This window comes from Rhinolophus ferrumequinum, chromosome 12, assembly GCF_004115265.2.
Source record: "Rhinolophus ferrumequinum isolate MPI-CBG mRhiFer1 chromosome 12, mRhiFer1_v1.p, whole genome shotgun sequence".
NCBI classification, from domain to species: Eukaryota; Metazoa; Chordata; class Mammalia; order Chiroptera; family Rhinolophidae; genus Rhinolophus; species Rhinolophus ferrumequinum.
Genome location: NC_046295.1, coordinates 23111637 through 23135103, shown reverse-complemented (window position 1 = coordinate 23135103; position 23467 = coordinate 23111637). Strand labels below are relative to the sequence as shown.

Below are 23467 nucleotides of genomic sequence, written 5' to 3'. Positions count from 1 at the left end.
TATAATGTAGCTTTTTTCCTCTACACATACACTACACTCAAGTGAAAAAGAAAAACAAAAATGAATTTCACTTTTCGTATTGTCCATGAAGGCAATCTCTTATGAGTCATCTTTTTAAAGCCATCAGGTGTTTGTAGGAATTATTTTTAACTCCTATTTGTGTTGATTTGATTATTAACTATCAAGAAAGCAAATGATGAAATCACCTGGATTGTATGATTGTGCTTATCAGTATTATACGTTTTTGTATTTATGTTTATAATGGATTTTCAAATTGCAAGCTCATTAAAAAGTTTGTTAAATGCTGAATTTTTTGTTGCCAGAAAAGGTAAAGATGATTTTTAAAGATGCTAACTTAATTTACTACCATGCTAATCAGAATTTGTGGTCTACAGATTCTGTTCCTGAAATTTCTTGTTTATATTACCTGTGGTTTCTTTTATTATACCTAAAACTGCCCCCACCCCAAACTGTTTTATAATCTGAATAGTAGACTTCATTATTCATTTGTTGTGAATGAAAAAAAAACAGTGTTCTCCAGTTTACTCATGTAGTCATCCTGCTGCCTTCATGTGTCCATTCTGAAACTTTGAAGGCTCTGTTGTTGCATTCCTCAGTGACTAACTTTGAGATTCCTCTCTTCAAACTGCATTTCACCACGATCAAGATGATGCACACGTAGAACTCTGAACATTTGTACGTTCGGCTCTTTCTTGAAACTGCTGTGGAATTTTAGAGTGAGGACCACGTTAAGTGAGCCTGTTTATATAAAATAATCTAGAAGATTCTGGAAAACAAGTGATTTGGCCATTAATAAAACAGTTGCAAATGAATGGTAATCCATAGCAGAGATATGTCAGACGTGTCCCTTATGGGCTGTTGGCATTCTGGGGTAAACTGTACAACTGTTTGGAAATAGTGCTATATTACATTACACACTCCTGAGAAATCTCTAATTAGTTCGTACTTGTGTGATATTTCCTCCCCTATTTTTCTTGATGTCCATTTTAGTGGACTAAATTTTGTGTATCAAAGTTTTACTGCTTGACCAAGGCCTTTAAATTCACATATATCCTCTGACCTGGGTATATTCTATTTGAGGAGGAAAGTATGTAGTAGGAACTATTTTTTGCCCAGTCTTTTAGCAAATTCATGATATACATGTGTTTTCATAACTTTCAGAATAGGCCCATGGAAACCGTGGGAACAAATGTGGCATGGAGAACAAATGTCTCAGTGTATTCGGTTAGTTCTGCTGCTAATTGGAGCCTGCTGCTTGTGCTCTATGTTATGACAAAACAACATGTACCCAAGGATTGGATAGTAGACATCAGTCTCTATATTACCTTTTTCAAAGGATGAACACTCACTTTTCTTAAGTGCAGTAGATTATCTAATTGGACTTAATGTGATTTAATGAGGTATAAGTCATAAAATAAAAAAATTAGGTATGGTGAACATATAGTATTTACTGAAATAAAAATCTCTTGGCATTATGTTACAGTAGGAAAGGACATGACAATCAGCTAATAAATGATAAAATATGTGACCATTTTGTATTACATATAGAATGCTGCTCTGTGTAGTGTTAGGGAATAGACATTGTATAATGTAATACTTTTATTACAGGCAAAGCTGTCTAGTTAAATTGACTTGTATATATTTGTGCTGGATTTTGCATTTTAATCTGAATTCTATTATGCTTTCTTTCCCTGTTTTGTTGACTACATTAGGGTTGGATACTAATGAGACAGCTAATGATTGTTGTATTAGTTCTCTTAGGCAGTATTATTGGAAAAAAATTTTTGTGAACAGCATCTTGATGTTCCTGTAGCACCCTCTGCTGGATATAAGAATTAATTCACCTGACTAAATTAAAAAACTATATTTATTAGGAGGGCTTTAATTTAATAATGTCTATTAACAAAGTTCACTCTTGGAAGGAGTTTGTTTAATGATTTGAAGATTTTTTTTGCTGTCCTTACTGATTAATTAATAGTTTTAGTAATAATAAACAATTTATAAACTTGTTTTCTTCTGGAAATTTCATTCAAAGGAGGAAAGTACGAAAATAAAGATGTGATCTCTGGTTTATTATTTCAACCGAACCTCTTCTTGACTTTTGGAGTGAAAATCATATAATTAATGAATATGGCATCACATGTACATAAGAAATGAAAACAAGACTGAATTGTTGATTCTTTTATCATGGAATCACTGAATAGTCTGTATTTTAATAAAATATAAGACTACCATTTTGATAAAGAAATTTATGCATATGCTCTTTAAAATCTAAAATAATATGTTAGCGTTGTTAGACTGGTTTCTTCCCTCTCTCTGCCCTTTGTTAGCTTTTTGCTTGTTCTAATCTTTATCTCAACGTCTACAAGCTAGTTCCTTGTGACTGGTTAGACTTCTGACTTATAGAAGCTAAAACGAGCATACTGAATACTGAGAATATCAACTTTAATTCTTTAAGGACAGGAACTTCATCTTGTGAGGTTTACATTAATATATATATATATATATATTTGTTAAGTGGTATTGGGCCTGCGTAGGATAATACTCATTTTAATCTGGCTAAACATAAGAATTTCTCTCTGTAGTATGCACAATGCTTTATCCACAACCTATGGGTATCGCTTGTTTGAAGGATTCAAAGTCAGCATTTAGAGGGAACTTTTTTTTTCAGAAATCAAGAAGCTTGTCTTAGGTGGCTGTCACTTCTTTGACACTGGTTCTTTTTTTTTTTAATTAAAGTTTATTGGGCTGACAGTTGTTAGTAAAGTTACATAGATTTCAGGTGTACAATTCTGTAACACATTATCTATATCTCACATTGTGTGTTCACCACCCCAGAGTCTGTTCTCTTTCCATCACCATATGTTAGATTCCGTTTACCGTCTTCTAGAGCCCCCCTCCCCTCTTACCCTCTGGTAACCCCTAACCTATTGTCTGTGTCTATGACTTTTTGTTCCTTCATTTGTTTGGCTTGTTCTTTTATTGTTTTCAGTTTTATATACCACATATCAGTGAAATCATATGGTTCTCTACTTTTTCTGTCTGTCTTATTTTGCTGAGCATTATAATCTCAAGATCCTTCCATGTTGTCACAAATAGTAGTATTTCATCTTTTCTTACCGTCGAATAGTATTCCATTGTGTATACATACCACAATTTCTTTATCCATTCTATCAAAGGACATTTTGGTTGTTTCCATGTCTTGGCCATCGTAAAAAAAGCTGCAGTGAACATAGGAGCACACATGTCTTTATGGGTAAATGTTTTCAGATTTTTTGGGTAGATACCCAGGAGAGGGATTGCTGAGTCATATGGTAATTCTATTTGTAATTTTTTGAGGAACCTCCACACTGCCTTCCATAGGGGCTGCACCAGTTTGCATTCCCACCAACAGTGTATGAGGGTTCCTTTTTTCTCCACAGCCTCTCCAACACTTGTTACTATTTGTTTTGTTGATGATAGCCATTCTGACTGGGGTGAGGTGATAACTCATTTTGGTTTTTATTTGCATTTCTCTAATGATTAGTGATGTTGAGCATTTTTTCACATGTCTGTTTGCCATTTGTATGTCCTCTTTGGAAAAATATCTCTTCAGGTCCTCTGCCCATTTTTCAATTGGGTTGTTTGTTTGTTTTTTTTTTGTTGAGTTGTATGAGTTCCTCGTATATTTTGGATATTAGCCCTTATCGGAGGCGTTGTTTGCAAAAATCTTCTCCCATTCAGTTGGTTGCTTTTTTATTTTGTCGATGGTTTCTTTTGCTGTGCAGAAGCTTTTAAGGTTGATATAGTCCCATCCATTTATTTTAGCTTTTATTTCCCTTGCCTTTGGAGTCAAATTCATAAAATGCTCTTTGAACGTAAGGTCCATAAATTTATTGAACGTAAGGTCCATAAATTTAGTACCTATGTTTTCTTCTATGCAGTTTATTGTTTCAGGTCTTATGCTTAGGTCTTTGATCCATTTTGAATTAATTTTGGTACATGGTGACAGATAGCAGTCCAGTTTCATTCTTTTGTGCGTGGCTTTCCAATTCTCCCAGCACCATGTATTGAAGAGGCTGTCTTTTCTCCATTGTATGTTTTTTGCTTCTTTGTCAAAAGTTATCTGTCTGGACACTGGTTCTTACACTCTGGGACTCTTTTGATTTTTTTTTTTTTATTGAGATATACTTCACATATCATAAAATCCACCCCTTTAGAGTATGCAGTTCAGTGGTGTTTAATATATCCCCCAAATTGTGCAACATTACCACTATCTAATTCCAAAACATTCTCATCATCCCAATAGAAAACTTCATGTCCATTAGCAGTCACTGCTCATTCCTCAGTGTGACCCTAGCGATTAGCTAAAACACTTTGTATCTGTATAGATTTACCTGTTCTAGACATTTCATGTAAATCATCCAATATGTGGTGTTTTGTGTCTGGATTCTTTCACTTAACATATTTTCATCTATTTGTAGCTTGTATTGGCACTTAATTCCTTTTTATGGCTGAATAATATTCCGTTGTATGGATATACCACATTTGGTTTATCCATTCATCAATTGATGGACATTTGGGTTGTTTCCACTTATGAAAAATGCTATATGAACATTTATGTATAAGTTTTTGTTTACACATGTTTTATATTTCTCTTTGGTATATGCTCAGGAGTGGAGTTGCTGGATTATATGGTAACTGTTTAATTTTTTGAGGAATTGTCAAACGGTTTTCCATAGTGGTGGTACTGTTTTACATTGCCACCAGTAATGTATGAGGTTTCCAGTTTCTCTACATCCTCACCAATACTTTTCCATTTTGAAAATTACAATCATTCTAGTGGGCATGAAGATATAGCTCTTTATGTTGTTTTTCTTTTATTATTTTTATTAAAATATAGCTAACATAAAATATTAGTTTCAGGTGTACACCATAGTTATTCAACATTTATATACCTAAAGAAATGATCACCATTAAGTCCAGCAACCATCTGACACTGTGCCATGCTGTCACGATGTTATTGACTATATTCCCCATGCTGTATATTGTATCTCCATGACTTTATTTGTTTTATACCTGGAAATTTGGACCTCTTATTTCCCTTACCTTTCTCCCCCTTTTAAAATTTTTCAATTACAGTTGACATTCAACATAATCTTACATTATTTTCAGGGGTACAGCATAGTGGTTAGATATTTATATAATTTAAGAAGTGATCCCCCTGACTAGTCTAGTACCCACCTGGCACTATACATAGTTATTACCACATTATTGAGTATGTCCCCTGTGCTTTACATCCCCATAACTTTTTTTTAAAAGATTTTATTGGGGAAGGGGGAACAGGACTTTACTGGGGAACAGTGTGTACTTCCAGGACTTTTTTTTTTCCAAGTCAAGTTGTTGTCCTTTCAGTCTTAATTGTAGAGAGTGCCGTTCAGCTTCAAGTTGTCCTTTCAGTCTTAGTTGTGGGGGGCGCAGCTCAGCTCCAGGCCCAGTTGCCGTTGCTAGTTGCAGGGGGCGCAGCCCACCATCCCTTGTGGGAGTTGAACCGGCAACCTTTTGGTTGAGAGGACGCGCTCCAACCAAGTGAACCATGCAGGAGCTCAGTGGCAGCTCAACTCAAGGTGCTGTGTCCAATCTTAGTTGCAGGGCATGCAAGTCATGCACCATCCCTTGCATGACTCGAGGAATTGAACTGGCAACCTTGTGGTTGAGAGCCCACTGGTCCATGTAGGAATTGAACCGGCATTCTTCGGAGTTACGAGCATGGAGCTCTAACCGCCTGAGCCACCGGACCGGCATCCCCGCCCCCCATAACTATTTTGTAACTAACAGTTTGTGCCTCTTAATCCCTTCACCTTTTTCACCCAGCCCCCAACCGCCTCCCATCTATCACCCCAACAAATCTAGTACCCATTTGACATCATACATAGTTATTACAATATTATTGACTATATTCCTTATGCTATACCCTACATCCCCAGGATTATTGTGTAACAATCAATTTGTACTTCTTAATCCCTTCCCCTTTTTTCACTCACCCCCAACCCCGCTCCCATCTGACAAACATTAAAATGTTCTCTGTATCTGTGAGTCTGTTTCTGTTTTGTTTGTTTATTTTGTTCTGTAGCTTCCACATATAAGCGAAATCACATTGCATCTGTCTTTCACTGTCTGACATACTCCACTCAGCACGATACCCTCCAGGTCAATGCATGCTGTTGTAGATGGCAAGAACCCATTCCCTTCCATGGCTGAGCAATATTCCATTGTATATATGTACCACCTACTCTTTATCCGTTTTTCCACTGACAGACACCAAGGCTGCCTCCAATTCTTGGCCACTGTAAACAATGCTGCAATAAACACATGGACGCACATGTCCCCTGGAGTAGCATTTGGGTTGCTTCAGATAAATAGCCTGAAGTGGGATTACTGGATCCTTTTTTGTCTAGTGTTATAGCCTTTGTTTTAAAATCTGTTTTGTCTGGTATAAGTATTGCTACCCCAGATTTTTTTTTTGTTTTTTTCTATTTTCATGAAGTACCTTTTTCCATCACTTTACTTTCCGTCTCTGTGTGTGTCTTTCTATCTGAAGTAAGTCTCTTGTAGGCAGCATATGTAAGGGTTTTGTTTTCTTATCCATTCGGCCCTCCTATATCTTTTGATTGTAGCATTTAATCCATTTACATTGAAAGTAGTTGTTGATAGACATGTAGCTGTTACCATTTTATTATTTATAATTTTGATCCCCCCCTCCCATCTTAAAGAAGTCCCTCTAACGTTCCTTGTAATACTGGTTTGGTGGTGATGAACTTCTTTAGCTTTTCCTTGTTTGGGAAGCTCTTTATCTGTCCTCCGATTGTAAATGATAGCTTTGCTGGGTAGAGTGATCTTGGTTGTAGATCCTTGCTTTTCATCACTTTGAATATTTTGTGGCAATCTCTTCTGGCCTGCAATGTTTCTGTTGAGAAATCTTCTGACAATCTTATGGGAGCTCCCTTATATGTTACTAGTTGCCTTTTGCTGCTTTTAGGATTCTCTCTTTGTCTTTAATATTTTCCATTCTAATTATGATATGTCTTGGTGTGGGCCTGTTTCGGTTCTTGTTTGGGAATCTGTGTTTCCTGGATTTGTATGTCTATTTCCTTCGTCATGTTAGGAAAATTTTCAGTCATTATTTCTTCAGATAGGTTCTCAATCCCTTGTTTTCCCTCTTCTCCTTCTGTTGTTCCTATGATGTGAATGTTGTTACTCTTGATATTCTCCTGGAGGGCTCTTAAGCAAGCCTCATTTTTGTGTGTTTGTTTTTTCTTTTTGTTGTTCCAGTTGGGTGTTTTCTGCTACTTTTTGTTCCAAATCACTGATTCGATCTTCTGCTTTATCTAATCTGTTGGTAATTCCTTCTAGTGCATTCTTCATTTCAGTTATTCTTTACTTCTGACTGGTTCTTTTCTATGGCTTCTATGTCCTTTTTTATGCTTGCTATCTCTTTGTTGAAGTTCTCACTAAGTGCTTTGAGCATCCTCTTAACCAGTGTTTTGAACCGTGTATCTGGTAGATTGTTTGCCTCCATTTTGTTTATTTTTTTTTCCTGGTGTTTTCTCCTGTTTTTCATTTGGGACGTATTTCTTTGTTTCCTCATTTTGGCTGCTTTTCTGTTTGTTTCTATGTATTAGGTAGATCTGCTATGTCTCCCAGTCTTGGCCGGGTGGCCCTATGTAGTACGTGCCCTGTGGGGCCCAGTGGCACAGTCTCCTTGGTCACCTGCACTAGGTGCTCCAGGAGTGTCCCTTGTGTGAGTTATGTGTGATCTCCTGTTATATAGTTGAATCTTGATTGCTATTGGCACACTAGTGGGTGGGATTGACCCTCAGTCTGATTGGCTATGGGGCTTGGCTGCATCCACAGCTTATAGGCTGCTGTTTGGGGGGCTTACCCCACTGAGTGGGATTTGCTCCAGTGGGCTCTAGTGCCTGTTGAGACTGCCCTTTGGGTGTGCCACTTGTGCGGCTAATTGGGTGGTGTCTGCTGTAGTCTGAAGCTAACCTCCAAGTATGTTGGTTCTGGGGCCTCTTGTGAGGGGCTCTGGTGTAGGCCCAGGTCAGCCACTGCCTGTGACTGGCCAGGCACTACCTGCTAGGAGCTACAAACTGATCTGTGGCTGTTCGCTGCCTGTATTAATCCTGCAGGCATGTAGGAGAGGCCATACTGTGAACTGAGGATGGTTGCCACCAGTACCAGGCATGGGGTAGCTCTACAAAAAGCCAGGACACTCCGAGGCCTGGTGCCAGCTGCTAGCTCCCTTAACTTTCAGCCCCTGATAAAGCCTCATACAGTACCCGAGTTGGGTGAGGCAGGGTTGCAAGGAGTCACTAGAGTGGAAAGAATTGTGGTCAACAGGTTAATGTAGACTCTTGTGTGGTGCCAGTGCTGAGCTAGAGCTACTGAGCAAAAGTCTCAGAGCACACCGAGGTCCTGCAGAGTCCAATAGTTTTTAAGGAAATAGTTCAATATGGGTGGGACTGGCTTCTCTGGGAGAAAGTGCCTCTGAATTTGGGTGAGTTAGGTGGGGCGAGATCCCAGTGAGTCAGCACAGTGGAGCAGTGGAGCTCATTAGGCCAATCACATTCAGATTTGCCCTATGGGGGAGGGCTGAACACAGGAAAGATGGCACCCTTCTGCTGACAGCATGGAAGGAGGACCCCCACACAGGGGACATGACAACTGTCCTCTATCCCCCATGCCAAGGCCACACACCTCAATCTGCCCCTCCTTCTCCCGTATACCTCTTGACACTCCTGGAGTTACTGTCCCATCGCTGGAGTCCAAGGTGAGTTAACTGTGAGTGAAAGAGTCTGTGCACGAGCCACTTAAGAGGATGTCTGAATTTCCTGCTGCCTTCCATCACACCTGGATTGTTGGAATCCCCACTGTTTTTCACAACCAGGTGTTGTGGGGGCGCCTCTTCCTGACCCCAGTGCTCTGGGCTGGGGAGGCCGGTGTGGGGGCTGTGGTCCCATGCTTCTCTGGGGGGAAACTCTGTGGCTCAGATGTCCCTCCCAGTTCTCAACCGCCACATGGAAGCTTGGGGCTAGCCTGTTTCGCTTCTCCACCCATTCTACCAGCTTCAAAATGGCTTCTTTATATCTTTAATTATAAAACTTCTGTTTAACCAAACTGCAGGTGGTTCTCCATGTTGATTGTTTCATAATTTTGTTGTAATTTTAATGTGTTCATGGAAGGCAGCAGGCACAGTGTTTACCCCGCCATCTTGGATCTCTTCATTTCAATCTCTCTGTGGTTTTGATTTACATTTCCCTAATGACTAATAATGTTGAGTATAATTTCATGTACTCACTGTCTATTTGCATGTCTTCTTTGGAGAAATGTCTATTCAGTCCCTCTACAAATTTAAAAAATTGAGTTGTTTGTCTTTTTGTTGTAAGAGTTCTTTTTGTATTCTGAATACTAGACCCTTATCAGATACATGATTTGTAAATATTTTCTCCCATTCTCTAGATTGTCTTTTCACTTTCTTGATAATATCCTTTGATGCTCAAAAGTTTAAAATTTTGGTGAAGTCTAATTCATCTTTTTTTTCTTTTGTTGTGCTTTTGGTGTCAGAATCTGAGGTCATGAAGATTTACCCCTGTGTTTTCTTCTAAGAATTTGATCATTTTAGCTGTTATATTTAGATCATTGATCTCCTTTGTATTTATATATATGATGTGAGGCAGTGGTCCAAATATATTCTTCTGCCTGTGTAAATCCAGTTGTCTCAGGACCGTTTAATGAAAAAAAATTATTCTCTCTCATTGAATGGTGTTGGCACCTCTGTCAAAAATCAATTGACTATTGATAAATAGGTTTATTTCTAGACTTTCAGTTCTTTTCTATGGATATAAATGTCTACCCTCATGCCAGTTCCACATTATTTTGATCACTGTAGCTTTGTAGTAGTTTTGAAAGCAAGAAGTGGAAGTCTTCCAACTTTGTTCTTTTTGAAGATTCTCATATTAACTTTTTGAGAAATCCTTTAGTAAAGAAAATTGTTTGGCTTCAATCCTCTGTTTTTTGGCTTTAATCCTCTGGCTTACGTGCTTATAATGATGAAATTTCTTTTTCATATAATAGCTAATAACATCCGATGGGAGTAATATTTAGTGTGATACATGTTTTGAGAAAAGTGGAAGCGAGTATGAAGGGAATATATTTTTGATATATCCTAATATTTCAACAACATAGTAGGAATTGTTTGATATAAAGTCCTGCCTCAGCTTCAACAATTATCAATTACTGGCTAATACTATTTCATGAATGCCAAGCCTGCACTTGTAACCCCCAGCTTGATTATTTTAAAGCAAATCCAGACCACATAGTTTCATCCATGAATACTTTAGTATGTATTTTTAAAAGATTGGTGATTTAAAAAAATATTATTTTTAATATTATCACCCCTAAAAAAATAATAATTCCTTATTATCAAATATCTAAATTTCTTCCTTTCCAGTTTGAATGTCTTGAGGCTTCAGACTTACACTATGAATATTTACTTGTTTCATCTTTCAGTGGAATGCCTGTAATTTCAAAATTTTCTATTAGTATAGGATATAAATGTCAGATTTCACTTTCAAAGAAGTTATACTATACTAACTTAATGATACTTAAAAGTGTCATTTTATCCTTTTGGATTTAAATTATCTTTAGATCCAAAAGGATGGTATTTGGACTTCTTTATCTGCCCACTGGAGAAAAGTCTTTTCTAGTGTAATAACTTACTAAGAAATATTACTGACATGGTTGCAAAATCTAAATAAAGCCAATAATTCAGTGTAAAAAATATTTTGTGACTTTGTGTTTGCGTAACACAGAGTGATTAAATCCACAAGCAGAATTGCTTTTTGACTATGAAGGCAAGTGGTGTCCAGAAAAGCTTCTAGAGAAGAGGGGATATTTGCACTATAACAGACATTATGAAAATATGCTTTGCTCAGAGAGAAGTATAGTCATTTCTTACTTATTCACAAACTGCTTGATAAGTTTGGGTATTATCCAGTTTTTATTTATGCCTCTTCTCTTTGTATTTCATTGCTGTCTCTAAAGAAAAGGAAATGGAAAAAAAAAAGAAGAAGAAAAGGAAATGGTGGGACAAAAGCAGAAAAATCAAATTAATCAAGTTGAGCATTAAAAGAAAACCTTCAGCTTAGATTAAATGAGAGTTTATAATGAATAGAAACTTATTTCTTGCTCAAATTTTATCTAGGAAAGGAAATCAAATTAGTAATGCCTTTTCCCATCACTATTGAGCTATCTATGTTTGACAGAAAGAGCTCTAGGCCTTTTCTCTGCTACTGTTACCTGAGACATGTGCAGCTGGGTGTTCCCATAGGGCTACTTGCCCAGCCCCTGATAGGCTTTTGGTCATGACCAATTCCCTCTGTGGAATTAGGAATCCATTGCTTCCCAAGTTTGTGTTTTCTTAATAAAAATGACATTCAAAAATAAAGCTATTGACTTTTGCTTCTTCTTTTTTTTTTTTTTTTTTTAAGATTTTATTGGGGAAGGGGAACATGGCTTCATTGGGAACAGTGTGCACTTCCAGGACTTTTTCCAAGTCAAGTTGTTGTCCTTTCAATCTTAGTTGTGGAGGGTGCCATTCAGCTTCAAGTTGTTGTCCTTTCAGTCTTAATTGTGGAGGGCACAGCTCAGCTCCAGGTCCAGTTGCCGTTGTTAGTTGCAGGAGGCACAGCCCACCATCCCGGCAACCTTGTGGTTAAGAGGACACGCTTCAACCCACTGAGCCATCCGGGAGCTCAGCGGCAGCTCAGCTCAAGGTGCTGTGTTCAATCTTAGTTGCAGGGGGCGGAGCCCACCATCCCTTGCGGGAGTGGATGATGGAACTGGCAGCCTTGTGGTTGAGAGCGCACTGGCCATGTGGGAATCGAACGGGCAGCCTTTGGAGTTAGGAGCACGGAGCTCCAACCACCTGAACCACCAGGTCGGCCCCGAATTTTGCTTCTTGCCAGAAGCTGACTCCTGCCTGAAAAATTCATAAATTAGGCTTCATCATAATGAAAACTTTTGCTGTGTGAAAGACACTGTTAAGAGAATGTAAAGACAAGCTGTAGATTGAGAGTAAATATTTAGAAATCACATATCCAATGAATGACTTGTCTCCAGATTATATAATGAACTCTCAAAACTCAATAGTAAGAAAGCAACCCAATTAAAATATGGGGAAAGGATTTGAGCAGATACTTCACCAAAGAAGATATACTGATGGTAAATAAATACATGAAGAAACATGGTCAATATCATTATCATTAGGGAAATGCAATTTGAAACTAAAATGAGATATCATTACATGCCTATTTGAAAACCTACCCCCCCCCCCCGCAAAAAAAAAATAATCAAAAACCCAAAATGAAAGAAAAACAATTACCATGCCAAGTGCTGGTGAGGATGTATAAAATTGGAAACAATTTGGAAAACAGTTTGACAGTTTCATGAAACATTAAACATACACCTAGGACTTAGTCATTCTACCCTTAAATTTTTACCCCAGTGAAATGGACGTGTATGTCCACATGGACTTGGGCACAAATTCTCCTAGCAGATTCATTTGTAAAAGCTCAAACTGGAAACAACTCAAATGTCCATCAACAGGTGAACAGATACACCGTTTGTGGTTTATCAACACAGTGGAACACTGTAACCATAAAAAGGAATGAACTATTGATACAGGCAAGCACATGGATGAATCTCAAAATGATTATGCTGGGAGAAAGAAGCCAGGTAGTAAAGAGTACACATTGTATGATTCAATTTATATAAAATTCCAAAAAATACAAACTGATCTCTTACGCCAAAAGGCAGATCAGTGGTTACTTCAGGATACGATACTGATGGGGTGGTGAGGGCCGGATGAAGGAATTACCAAGGGACTCAAGAAATCTTTTAGGGGTAATGGAAACATTTCCTATCTTGATTATGGCAATGATTTAGTGTGTGTGTGTGTGTGTGTGTGTGTGTGTGTGTGTGTGTGTGTGTGTGTATGTATATATATATGACAAAACTTGTCAAATTGCATACTTTCAATATGTGTAGTTTGTTATATGTAAACTGTACCTCAATAAAAAAGAGAAAGAAAGCAAGCCCTGAAACTTTCTTCCTGAGCATGATTTTTACATGATTTTTAACATGATTTTTGTGCTCCTGCAAAGTAAAAAAAAGAGGCTATGGTGATCTAAAGTGGTAATTACAATTCTAGAATATAGTCTTCCATATACTCTTTAAATACATGAGTTTATGAGTTCAAATGTTTATTTTGTTTTTAGGCAACTACTCTAAGAGTGAGGAAATTAGAGGAAAATATTGAAGCAGAAAGAGCTGCACATTTGGAATCAAAATTTAATTCTGAAATTATTCAGGTAAAATGTAAACAGTTTTTTTTTTTGTATGGATTTTGTTAAGATGGGAAAAACAGTATTATGCTCAGAGAACTAAGACGTGCATTTGGAATGGGTTGCATATGGTTAAAACACTCACTATTCTGTTTACTCTAAGAATATAGTTGAGGACAGCCTTTACTATATTAGAGGAGTTGGTACAGTACAGCCTACAGGCCAAATCTCACCACTGCCTGTTCTTGGGAATTTATCTCGTCTGTGGCTGCTTTTATGCCACAGAGGCAAAGTGGAGTAGTTGCAACCGACAGCTTAGGGTCTGCAAAGTCCAGGATATTGTATTGTATTACTAGAAATACTACATAGACATAGATATAAAATACATATATAGATAGTCAGATATATAAAATACTAAAGTAGGATGGGAACATAATAAAGAGAAAGTTTAAATCTGAAAAGAATTAAATGAAGGCATCCTGAGGAAAGTGTCCTTTTCCCTTTATTAGCAAATAAGAAGGAATATTTAAGTGAAGCGATGCATTTTAACTGGGGGTTGGAAAACTACTGCCCATGGACCAAGTCTGACCCACAAATGCAACCTATGTTATAAATAAACTTTTTCATAAAGTTCCATGAGTCTCAGTTCCTTAATTTAATTTGGATTCTTTTTTAAGACTTAGACTTTTCCCCTACATTAAATTTTATTACTAGAGTTTACAGAATTTCACCTTATTGTTTAAATAGGTCTTAACATGAGATGCAATTGAATTTTTAAGGCTTTTACAAATAAAATTTTTTTTTACTGTTATCTTTAATGAAATACCCCTTGACCTATAAGATTCCCAGACCCATGTATTTGAGTGTGTGTGTTAAGCAAACTTGTGTAAGTTAAGCTTTTTCTTTTTTAAAATTATTGAATCACCCAAAATGATATCAATAAGCCAATACAGCTGAACTTTTAAATTCATAAAGTATAATTCAAAATGAAGTTTTTCATTGTACCCATATCACTGGGAATATATGGTTAATAGCTTTAAAAATGAAAATTACTACATGTATTTTTTTACTCAGTTAAAAATTAATATTTGATATCTAACTGATTGCTATGAGTTAGAAAAAAAGAAAAAGTTTATGTTTGAACCTTGTATCTATAAATATTGACAGCTATTTTCAGTGAGGTACACCTAGTGAAATTTAGTTTCAGACTAGATTAAAAGCAAATGAGACTATCAAATAGTTATAGTCACCATATTATAAACTGTAGTTAAATATGTTTCAAGTATTTTATTCTTAAATTTGTTTGGATATTGTGTCATAAAAATGAGAAAGTAGAATCAAAAGAGTTGACTTAGAATTGTTCATTTGAAGTTGACTTTTCTTTTAGTTGCATTGGTTTATTATTTGTGATTATGTGGTTATTTGCTGAAAGAAGATAACAATGTAATCAGAAGAAAATGTTTCCTATATTTATTTTACTTATAAACATTGGATTTAGACAAAACTGCAAAGAAAAATAAAGTTTAAATTAAAGACAAAATTTGAAAATTTACAAAGTTGTGTCTACATATCCATTTTACTTCCTTACTTTAGTATAAACATAAATGCTTCAATTATTCCAAAATATGTTTGCATAATTAGAAGTAAGATTTCTGGTGATTATTATTTGTATAGATTAATTTTCCTATTGTCCTAGGTGATTTCACTTCTCCTAACTCAGGTTGTCTTTTGCCATCTCTGGGTGGCTTGTCCCATGCACAGTTCATGGCTTTTCTCTGATTACATGGCCCTTGTGCACGCATGCCTCTATGACAGGAAGCTTGTGCCACATGCTGCTGTGGTCTTTCCTTTCCTAAAGACTTTGAACTCCTCAAGAGCTAAGACTGTATCTTTTCATGATTATTATACACATGTATATCTTGAGCACTAGCACATTTCCTGGAGCATAAGTGCTTAATAAATATTTACCTAAATATTTATGAAATATATTTAATATCTAATATTTCATTATATTTTTGTACCCACCCTCTAAAGTAGGTAGTTTGTATGTTGTTATTATTGTTATTGTTATTATTATCGTTTGCTGTTTATAGATGAGGAACCTCAGGATTTTGGAATTTTAGTAATAATGCCCAAGGTCACATAATTTGTTGAGCTGGAATTCAAACCTGAGTCTTATGGTTCTAAAGCCCATTGTCAGTCTAGTGTGAAGCATTTTTCTCCTCCTCCCCCCGCTTCCCCCCAACCCCCAACTCTCCCTTTTTTTGAACTTTAGCAAACTATTTTTTATTTTTAATTTCATTTTCTGAAAAGGTAAAATATCCACATAGTTCAAAAATCAAAACAATATTAAACAATAGTGAACTCTTGCTTTCACTCTTCTCCCCGTCCCCATACTCTATCCTCTTGCTTGTTACTTATTCTTATTTTTTACATTTCTTTACCCAAAATATACTGTATAGTATGGACTAGGACGTTGCTTTTTTCAGTAATGTACTAACATTACATAGAGAACTTCCTTTTTAAAAGTTGTTTTGCCCCCTGTTTACAACTACAGCTACATACGTATTATTATTTTATGGGCATGCACTTTGTTTATTCTACTCATGGTGTATATAGGGACTCTAGTTTTTAAAATGTCATACTATATAAAATTTTAAGTATATGCAAACATAGAGAGACTAGTAAAATGATCCCAGTGTACCCATCACTTAGCTTGAAGATTTATCTTAGGCCAATTGTGTTGTATCTGTCACCCATCTCCACTCCTCTACCCTCAGATTATTTTGAAGCAACTCCCAGATATCATATTACTAGGCCCATAAATATTTTAGTCAAATCGTACTATTCGATAATAAAAACTTCACTTTCTGCAGTAAGAAAGCTCCAGGAATAAAAATATCTGTTAACCTTCTTAGGCTTACAGAAATGTTCATGTAATGATGTTTCTCATAAGAATGGAAGAATAATTCTCTTTAGTTTTCAAAAACCACTTAATTTATTGTTTTATAAAAGAAGTGTCCAAATGAATTAGTAGGTCAAAATTAGGCACTTGGATGGGATAGGTTATGTTATATCAGCCTACCCCTTCCATAACACAATTGACATGTTATTCTTCTATTCTTCCTTTCTTCCATTAAACGTGTTGAGAAAGGGAATAAATTGTCTTTTGTTTATTTTCCCTTTTAAAACAAAGCAGAAATAAAAAAGTGTTTGGATGAATGATAATCTGTTGTTGATACAGTAGTCTGTTCTTTATCTAGAGTAGATAAAGATGCTAGTTTCCTTGCTTGCTTTAATCACTTTTCTATCATCTGTAGTTACGGATTCGAGACCTTGAAGGAGCTTTGCAGGTAGAAAAGGCCAGCCAAGCAGAAGCAGTTGCTGATTTGGAAATGATCAAGAATGAATTTAAAGAAGTTGAAAGTGCATATGAGCGAGAGAAGCATAATGCCCAAGAGAGCTTTGCAAAGCTAAGTTTGTAAGTGTTTTACTGTAAAATTCTCTAAATTACTATAAAGAGTTTATGGAACCTATTATATAAGTATGAATGTGTAGTATCTTTGATATAGCTCCTATTAATGTCAGTGGTAGATTGGGGGTAAAGGACTTCATAAAGCATAAGTACATTCCTTGTACAGGTAAATATGGAACTGCTCTTTTAGATTTTAAAGTATCATGGCTATTCCAAGTAGTCTCAGAGATGCAGTTCTTACACTCAAAAGTAAATATATTAATGTATTTTATATTATATCTGGTGAGATAACATAATATCTTTAAAGACCTTGATTTCAGGGCCACCAAAGTGGTCTATGTGGAGATGGATAATGTTTGAGATTTTCTCAAACTGCAGAAATAATAGTAGGAGTAATAGTGCTACTGGGGGCTGCCATGCATTGTGGCTCACTTCATGCCTAGCATTGCATGGTTTTGTTTATATAACACCCTATGAGGTAGCGACTTTTTTAAAACCTGTTTTACAAATGTGGTCAACAGTTTCATAACAATGACGATCCACGCATGAAATTATTTTAGATAGAATGATATGTATATATTTAGATGGAATGTTTTTAAAGAGCTCAGCTAAGAATTTGAGACTTTTAACAAATTTATATATTATATATAATTTTAGACAAAATATATATATTCGATATTTCTGTAATGAAATTTTCTTAGTTATACATTTTTTTCTGTGTAAAACTTACAGGATGAAACTAAAGCTTTTCAATAATTTTACTGAAGAGTTTTCAGTATGCCAAGTCTTTATTAACTGTAGTAATTGATTGCTGGGCAATGGTAGGAAAAAAGAGATCATGGTAATCCTTAAATCTAGTTTAAATTTAGTTGAAAATAATGCTAGTCAAAGATATGATACTGAACGGATTGAATCTAAATTTATTGCATTGCATTCAATATTTAGGAATTTTAAAATTTTTTCTACATACGTCACCCAAAAGTATAAAAGAATAACAAAAGTATTATAACTTAGCATTATTATTGTTTACTTTCTTAGTAAAAGATGACTATTTATGAAAACTTAGTGTCGCTGTTGTGAAATTCTTGGCTGAGCGCTTTTAAAACATCAGAATGGAAATCTAGCAGGAAAAAAGGCATCTCTTCTACCTGTACCTTCTCCCTTTCTTTTCTTGCTTAAATCCTCCACCTTTCAACTCCTGACTCTTCTCTATTTAAATTCAAAGAGACAGGGGCTCCCTTTAACCTGCATTATACTCCTCCTGCCTTACTCATTCCCCTGGGGTGGAGCTGTTGGCTGAAGCATAGGAGCCAACTTTTTTGGGTTGTCCTGTCAGCAAGGGATGTTCCCCTTTGGTGGACTCAGTTTGCATTTTATTTATAAAATGGCACCAAATAACAGTTGCATTTAGTTTTACATTTGCTAACAATTTTTATTTAAAAATTTGATTTTAATCAAATGAATACTTGTACATACTCTAAAAAGTAAAATAGTACTGTTAAGCTCATGAAAAATAGCAGTTACGTGCTCATGGCTCTCTACTCCGTGAGATAATCACTTTTAATTCTTATTGCTGTTTCTTCTGATATTTAACTTCATAATTCTAAACAAAATTTATATTCTGCCCTGTTTTCAATTTCTACCTTTAGATATTATCTGTTCGCCTTCACTTATTTATCTTCATTGTACCCATCTTCCACATAGCACACACTTATTCATTCCCTCCTCCCATCTTTTAATAGGGTTATTATATCTTTGGGTATTTTTTCTACAACTTTTCGTTTGGTAACTCATCTTTGTTTTTCTTTATAACACAATTTTTTATAGTCTGTTTTGTGTGTTGTCTGTCTTCTTATGTGGAGAGAGAGTGTGTTTTGTTCATTGCTGTCTCCCGATGCCTAGACTAGTGCTTGGCACATAACAGCTGTTCAAATAAAGACTTGCTGAATCATCCAAGGAATGAATAGTTAATAATTGCCTCATTTTAAATTGGATTAGTTTATATGCACCAACCTCTAAGTTATTCTTAAACTCTCTAGAACTGAGAATCTCTCATTATGTTCCTATACCTCAGAAATTGTATCGTATTTAAGTTTTCTCTAAGATAAGACTTAGACTACTGGAATCCATTCTCGAAGAATCTATTCTCTAAATTGCTTTATAGGCTCCCTTTTAAGTCATCCTGGGACTTCCGTTCATCCTGCAATCCCCTCTGCTTCTTTTCTATATCGGATCTCTTGTTTGCTGATTTTGTGTCTTCTTCCTTGTTTGGTTTACTTCCCCTTAGAATAGCTTCTTGAGAAATTACACATGAGAAGAAAAATTTTAAAACTTGCATTCTGAAAATGTCTTTTGATATGTACCTCCTTTCATAGTTTAGCTGGCTGTTCATTCAGTTCTAGTGTCAGAAAGTCTGAAGTGATTTGGTGTATTATCTACAGCAAATTTTAAACTAAGAAACTTCCAACCTACCTTTCATGCAAGAATGTAAATACAGTTTAATGCCGGCCTGATAAAAACGTAAATAGGAAAAAAATTTCATGTGTTTTCACAGTGAATCTGAATCATTTTTGACTATTCTTGCTAGTTCCACCTAGACATGGACATGCAGGAATAAAACATTGGTTCCATGTCTAATGCTACACTTTAATTGGAAAATTGTTTGATGGGACTCTTCTGTGTGTTGAGACAGTTTCTGAGGTAATTGAACTGTGGTGAGTGTGTTTTGTGCATCAAAAATAATAATGAGAACAAATCAACACTAAATGTATCTTGCTTATAAGGTTGGGCATAGTACAAATATCTGCTAACAAAAGGGGGAGGTATTATTTTTTCAGTCTTTCATTTAAGAATGTGCAGCCCTTTTTATTTGAAAAAATGAGAAGTGACCTATAAATGCCTTTGGCTTTTATGTTATAAATAGTACATCTGCCACTTGTCTTAAAGGTGTCTAATAGGACTTGATAAAGTCATATTCGAAAAACTTGCTCTCATATTTTAACTTTTCAGATTAGAAAGAGAGTATTTCTCCAAAAACAAGAAACTGAATGAAGAGATTGAGGAACAGAAGAAAGTAATTATAGACCTTTCGAAGAGACTCCAGTATAATGAAAAAAGTTGTAGTGAATTACAGGAAGAACTCGTAATGGTAAGGATATAAAAGAAAACCCTATGGCAATTATTTTATTGGGTCAAATTTGATGTTTAACAGGTTTTTTTCCTTAAACTTGCCATGCGATTATAATATGAAAGTAATTTTAGTGCCATTGATATAAAATTTCAAAACCGAAGATACTGATTACAACTAAGATGTACATAATAAAACCTTCCTTCTTTGGCATAATTGGGAAAACTAATTGAATTAGTGAAAATTCTGATTTTTAGAATGTTTTCAAATTTATTCAGGGGTTTTTACTTATCTATTTATTTATTCTTAGGTGCATAAAACAATGTGACCTAGGTGGATGGTGGGGAGGTGTCTCAGGATTTATAATGAATAGATCTACTGATTTCAGCGACTCCCTTGTGTAATGATTTTGTACCTGATCACGTTGTCTCCATTCCCCAATAATCTAGCTTTTGCATCATCACCAAATTTGTCTTCCTAAAATATTGATCTGTTCGTGTCACCTTTTATTCAAACACCATCAATGTCTCCCTCTTGCTTTCAGAATAAAGTCCAGCTTCTTGTCTGAGGTCCTTTTCTTTGGGCTCCATGGTAACTTCGCTGTCTTCTTTTGCCAGTGCCTTGCCTCAGCCACGTTAGAATACTATTGGCTTCCTAAACACATGATGTTTTATCATATCTTCTTGCTTTTGTGCAGACTGTTCTTCATTTTTTTTTTTTGACCCACATTGACTAAAATGCTCCTGCTCTTCTTTTCCATTAACAAATTCCTGTATATTCTGTAACACTCTCTCTGATACCTTGTGATCTGTGATGTTTTCCGTGATTCCATCTTTCCCTCCTTTATCACCCACCTAAAGTCAGAATTCTGCTCCTTCCCCACTTTCTGTGTCTTTCGTACTTACTTTAGCATCTTCACCATAACTCCCACCAAAATGTGATGTGTACTATCTGTCCCAAAAGACCGTGAATGCATTGAGATTAACTGGATTCATTTTACATACCAAGATTCCACTATAGTACTTGCCTCAAGAAATATTTGTTGGGTGGATTTATTTGGTCGACGCAGTATCCTCCTACTCTGAAGTTTGCTGGGATCCCTAACAGGGAGGGCATAAAGTCTATAGTAATACCCTATTTCCTCTTGGTCTTCTTCCCCACATACATTATCTTCCTCGGAGACTTGGCTACTTCATTTTCAGTTATATCCCACAACTCTATTGCTGTTTGTTACTGAGGGAAATGAGAATTTTTTCTCCTTGTTGAAAAAGGTGGAGACTGGGTTATATTAAGTGGTGGCCAGATCAATGCTGCCCAGATAGAAAGGTAATAATGGGATAAAACTGAAAGTATTTTTCATTTTCAAATGAGCCAATATTATGTAGTCTCCACTCAACTCAAGATATTCAATGTGTTCTGATTCAGGGATTGATGTTATTCCTTGCTCTGTGGTTGAATTTGTCGTTTGAGTACTTTGGATGTCAGGTTTTAGGGAGTTTAGAGCTCTCTGGGTAGCATACTCTGGTCCCATTCACTGTTATGTGCTACCCTAAATTTAATGGGCTATCCCACCTCTTAACTCCTGGTTCAGGAGAGTGAATCAGTGGTGGAGAGAAGCACATCAGAGTCATTGACCTGAGTCTTGGATTTGGTCTGCTTGCTTCTTAGACACTGTACTCAATAGTTTGGAAAGTGAGGCAGAGGTATAACTGGGAATGCAACAGTTGAAGACAGAGTCAGGAATGTAAGTTGCAAGCATCCTAATTCTGGCCTTCTGGCACTCCACTAATTAGATGCAAAATAAAAGACTGGCTTAATTCACCACTGAGTGTGTGGGTGCTTTGTGATTAAAAAATTTTACTTGGTGAATAGTCTGAAATGAGGCAAGTTGCAGCTCACTTCGCGTGAAGTAGCAGTCTCCTTCGTGTATTTGGGTCCTTGGCACTCACCATGATGAATGCCCTGAAGATTGTGGATTAATTGTTTCTTCAAAGCTTGATGCATTACTAAAAGCAGTTGCAGATCTGTGAATAGTTCCTTGCTGAGTAGCTAGTGGGATGTTTCAAAAACGTATTCAGATTGCAACCTAAGTAATTTACATTTCATATGGCTCAACCTAACTCTTTATAGGTTCCTCTCCATTTTTTCTTCTCTCTTAAGTCCATAGCTTTATGTCTTATTTTCTTCCACCTTTCTGTTTTCCTTTCTTCCTCTCTTTCTTCCCTTCACTGTTTTTAGCTTTCTTTTTTAACTTGTTCTGTTTTGTGCTTATTAGAACTGTTGCACTCTATCTTTTTACCTGACTATAATATGAAATTTTAAAATTACTTAATGAAAATTCATTTAATGGAAATATTATTACTATAAATAGTAATAAAAAGAAAATTCAATAATAAAAAATAAAAAAGAAAATTCATCTATCGCTTTTCCTGAATACAGTTTTCTTGCACATATTCCTGTATTGCTTTTTTTTCATTTCGATAGATTAGTGGCCTTTGGGGAGCAGTTTTTAAAATTTTTTCTCTAAAGAGGTATCTATTAAAGTAAACATTTTTAACCACAAAAAACTGCAGTTTTTCTAGTTCTGCGTCCTCAAAGTCTGGGTGTTATTTTTGCTTTGCATTCATAATTGTTTTGGTGTTTTTTTTTAAAGATTTTTTTTTTTTATTGGGGCGGGGGAACAGGACTTCAATGGGGAACAGTGTGTACTTCCAGGACTTTTTTTTTTTTTTCAAGTCAAGTTGTTGTCCTTTCAATCTTAGTTGTGGAGGGCGCAGCTCAGCTCCAGGTCCAGTTGCTGTTCCTAGTTGCAGGAGGCGCAGTCCACGCTCCCTGGCGGGAGTCGAGGAATCGAACCGGCAACCTTGTGGTTGAGAGGACACGCTCCAACCAACTGCGCCATCTGGGAGCTCAGCGGCAGCTCAGCTCAAGGTGCCATGTTCAATCTTAGTTGCAGGGGTCGCTGCCCACCATCCCTTGTGGGATTCGAGGAGTTGAACCGGCAACCTAGTGGTTGAGAATCCACTGGCCCATGTGGGAATCGAACCGGCAGCCTTCGGAGTTAGGAGCACGGTGCTCCAACCGCCTGAGCCACCGGGCCGGCCCCCATAATTTTTTTTGACTGAAGAGAAAATGACTTGAGGAAGCTTTTACCTTTTGCTATTGGAAATGAAACTTTGTTTTCATGACATTCCATGATCCTGTATAACCTAGTGTGTCTTTCTACAGTTATATTTCTTTTGAACATGGTAGTTTCAGTATTTCATAGAAGTATAAATTACCTACAGGTAATTTTCTCTCCTATTGAGGTAACAGCTTGTTTTCTAGTTTGGGTCACATTCATGGCCATTATTCAAGTCTTGGTTTTTATCTCTTCTGTTGTATTGCAAGAGAAAATTAAAGCCACTTTCCTCTAAGGTTTACTAGTGAGATCAAGTTGTTATTAAAAATATGCAA

The 23467-nt window shown here is 36.2% G+C and overlaps 1 protein-coding gene across 1 annotated transcript in view; it reads left to right on the top strand.

Moving 5' to 3' along the window:
* The window catches only part of CCDC171 (coiled-coil domain containing 171), a 267732-nt gene that overhangs the window by 40482 nt on the left and 203783 nt on the right, over positions 1–23467 (top strand). Inside the window, exons 8-10 of the mRNA XM_033124173.1 lie at positions 13344–13436; positions 16730–16890; positions 19894–20032. Of these exons, the coding sequence (XP_032980064.1) occupies positions 13344–13436; positions 16730–16890; positions 19894–20032 (393 nt within the window). The remainder of the gene's footprint in view (positions 1–13343; positions 13437–16729; positions 16891–19893; positions 20033–23467) is intronic.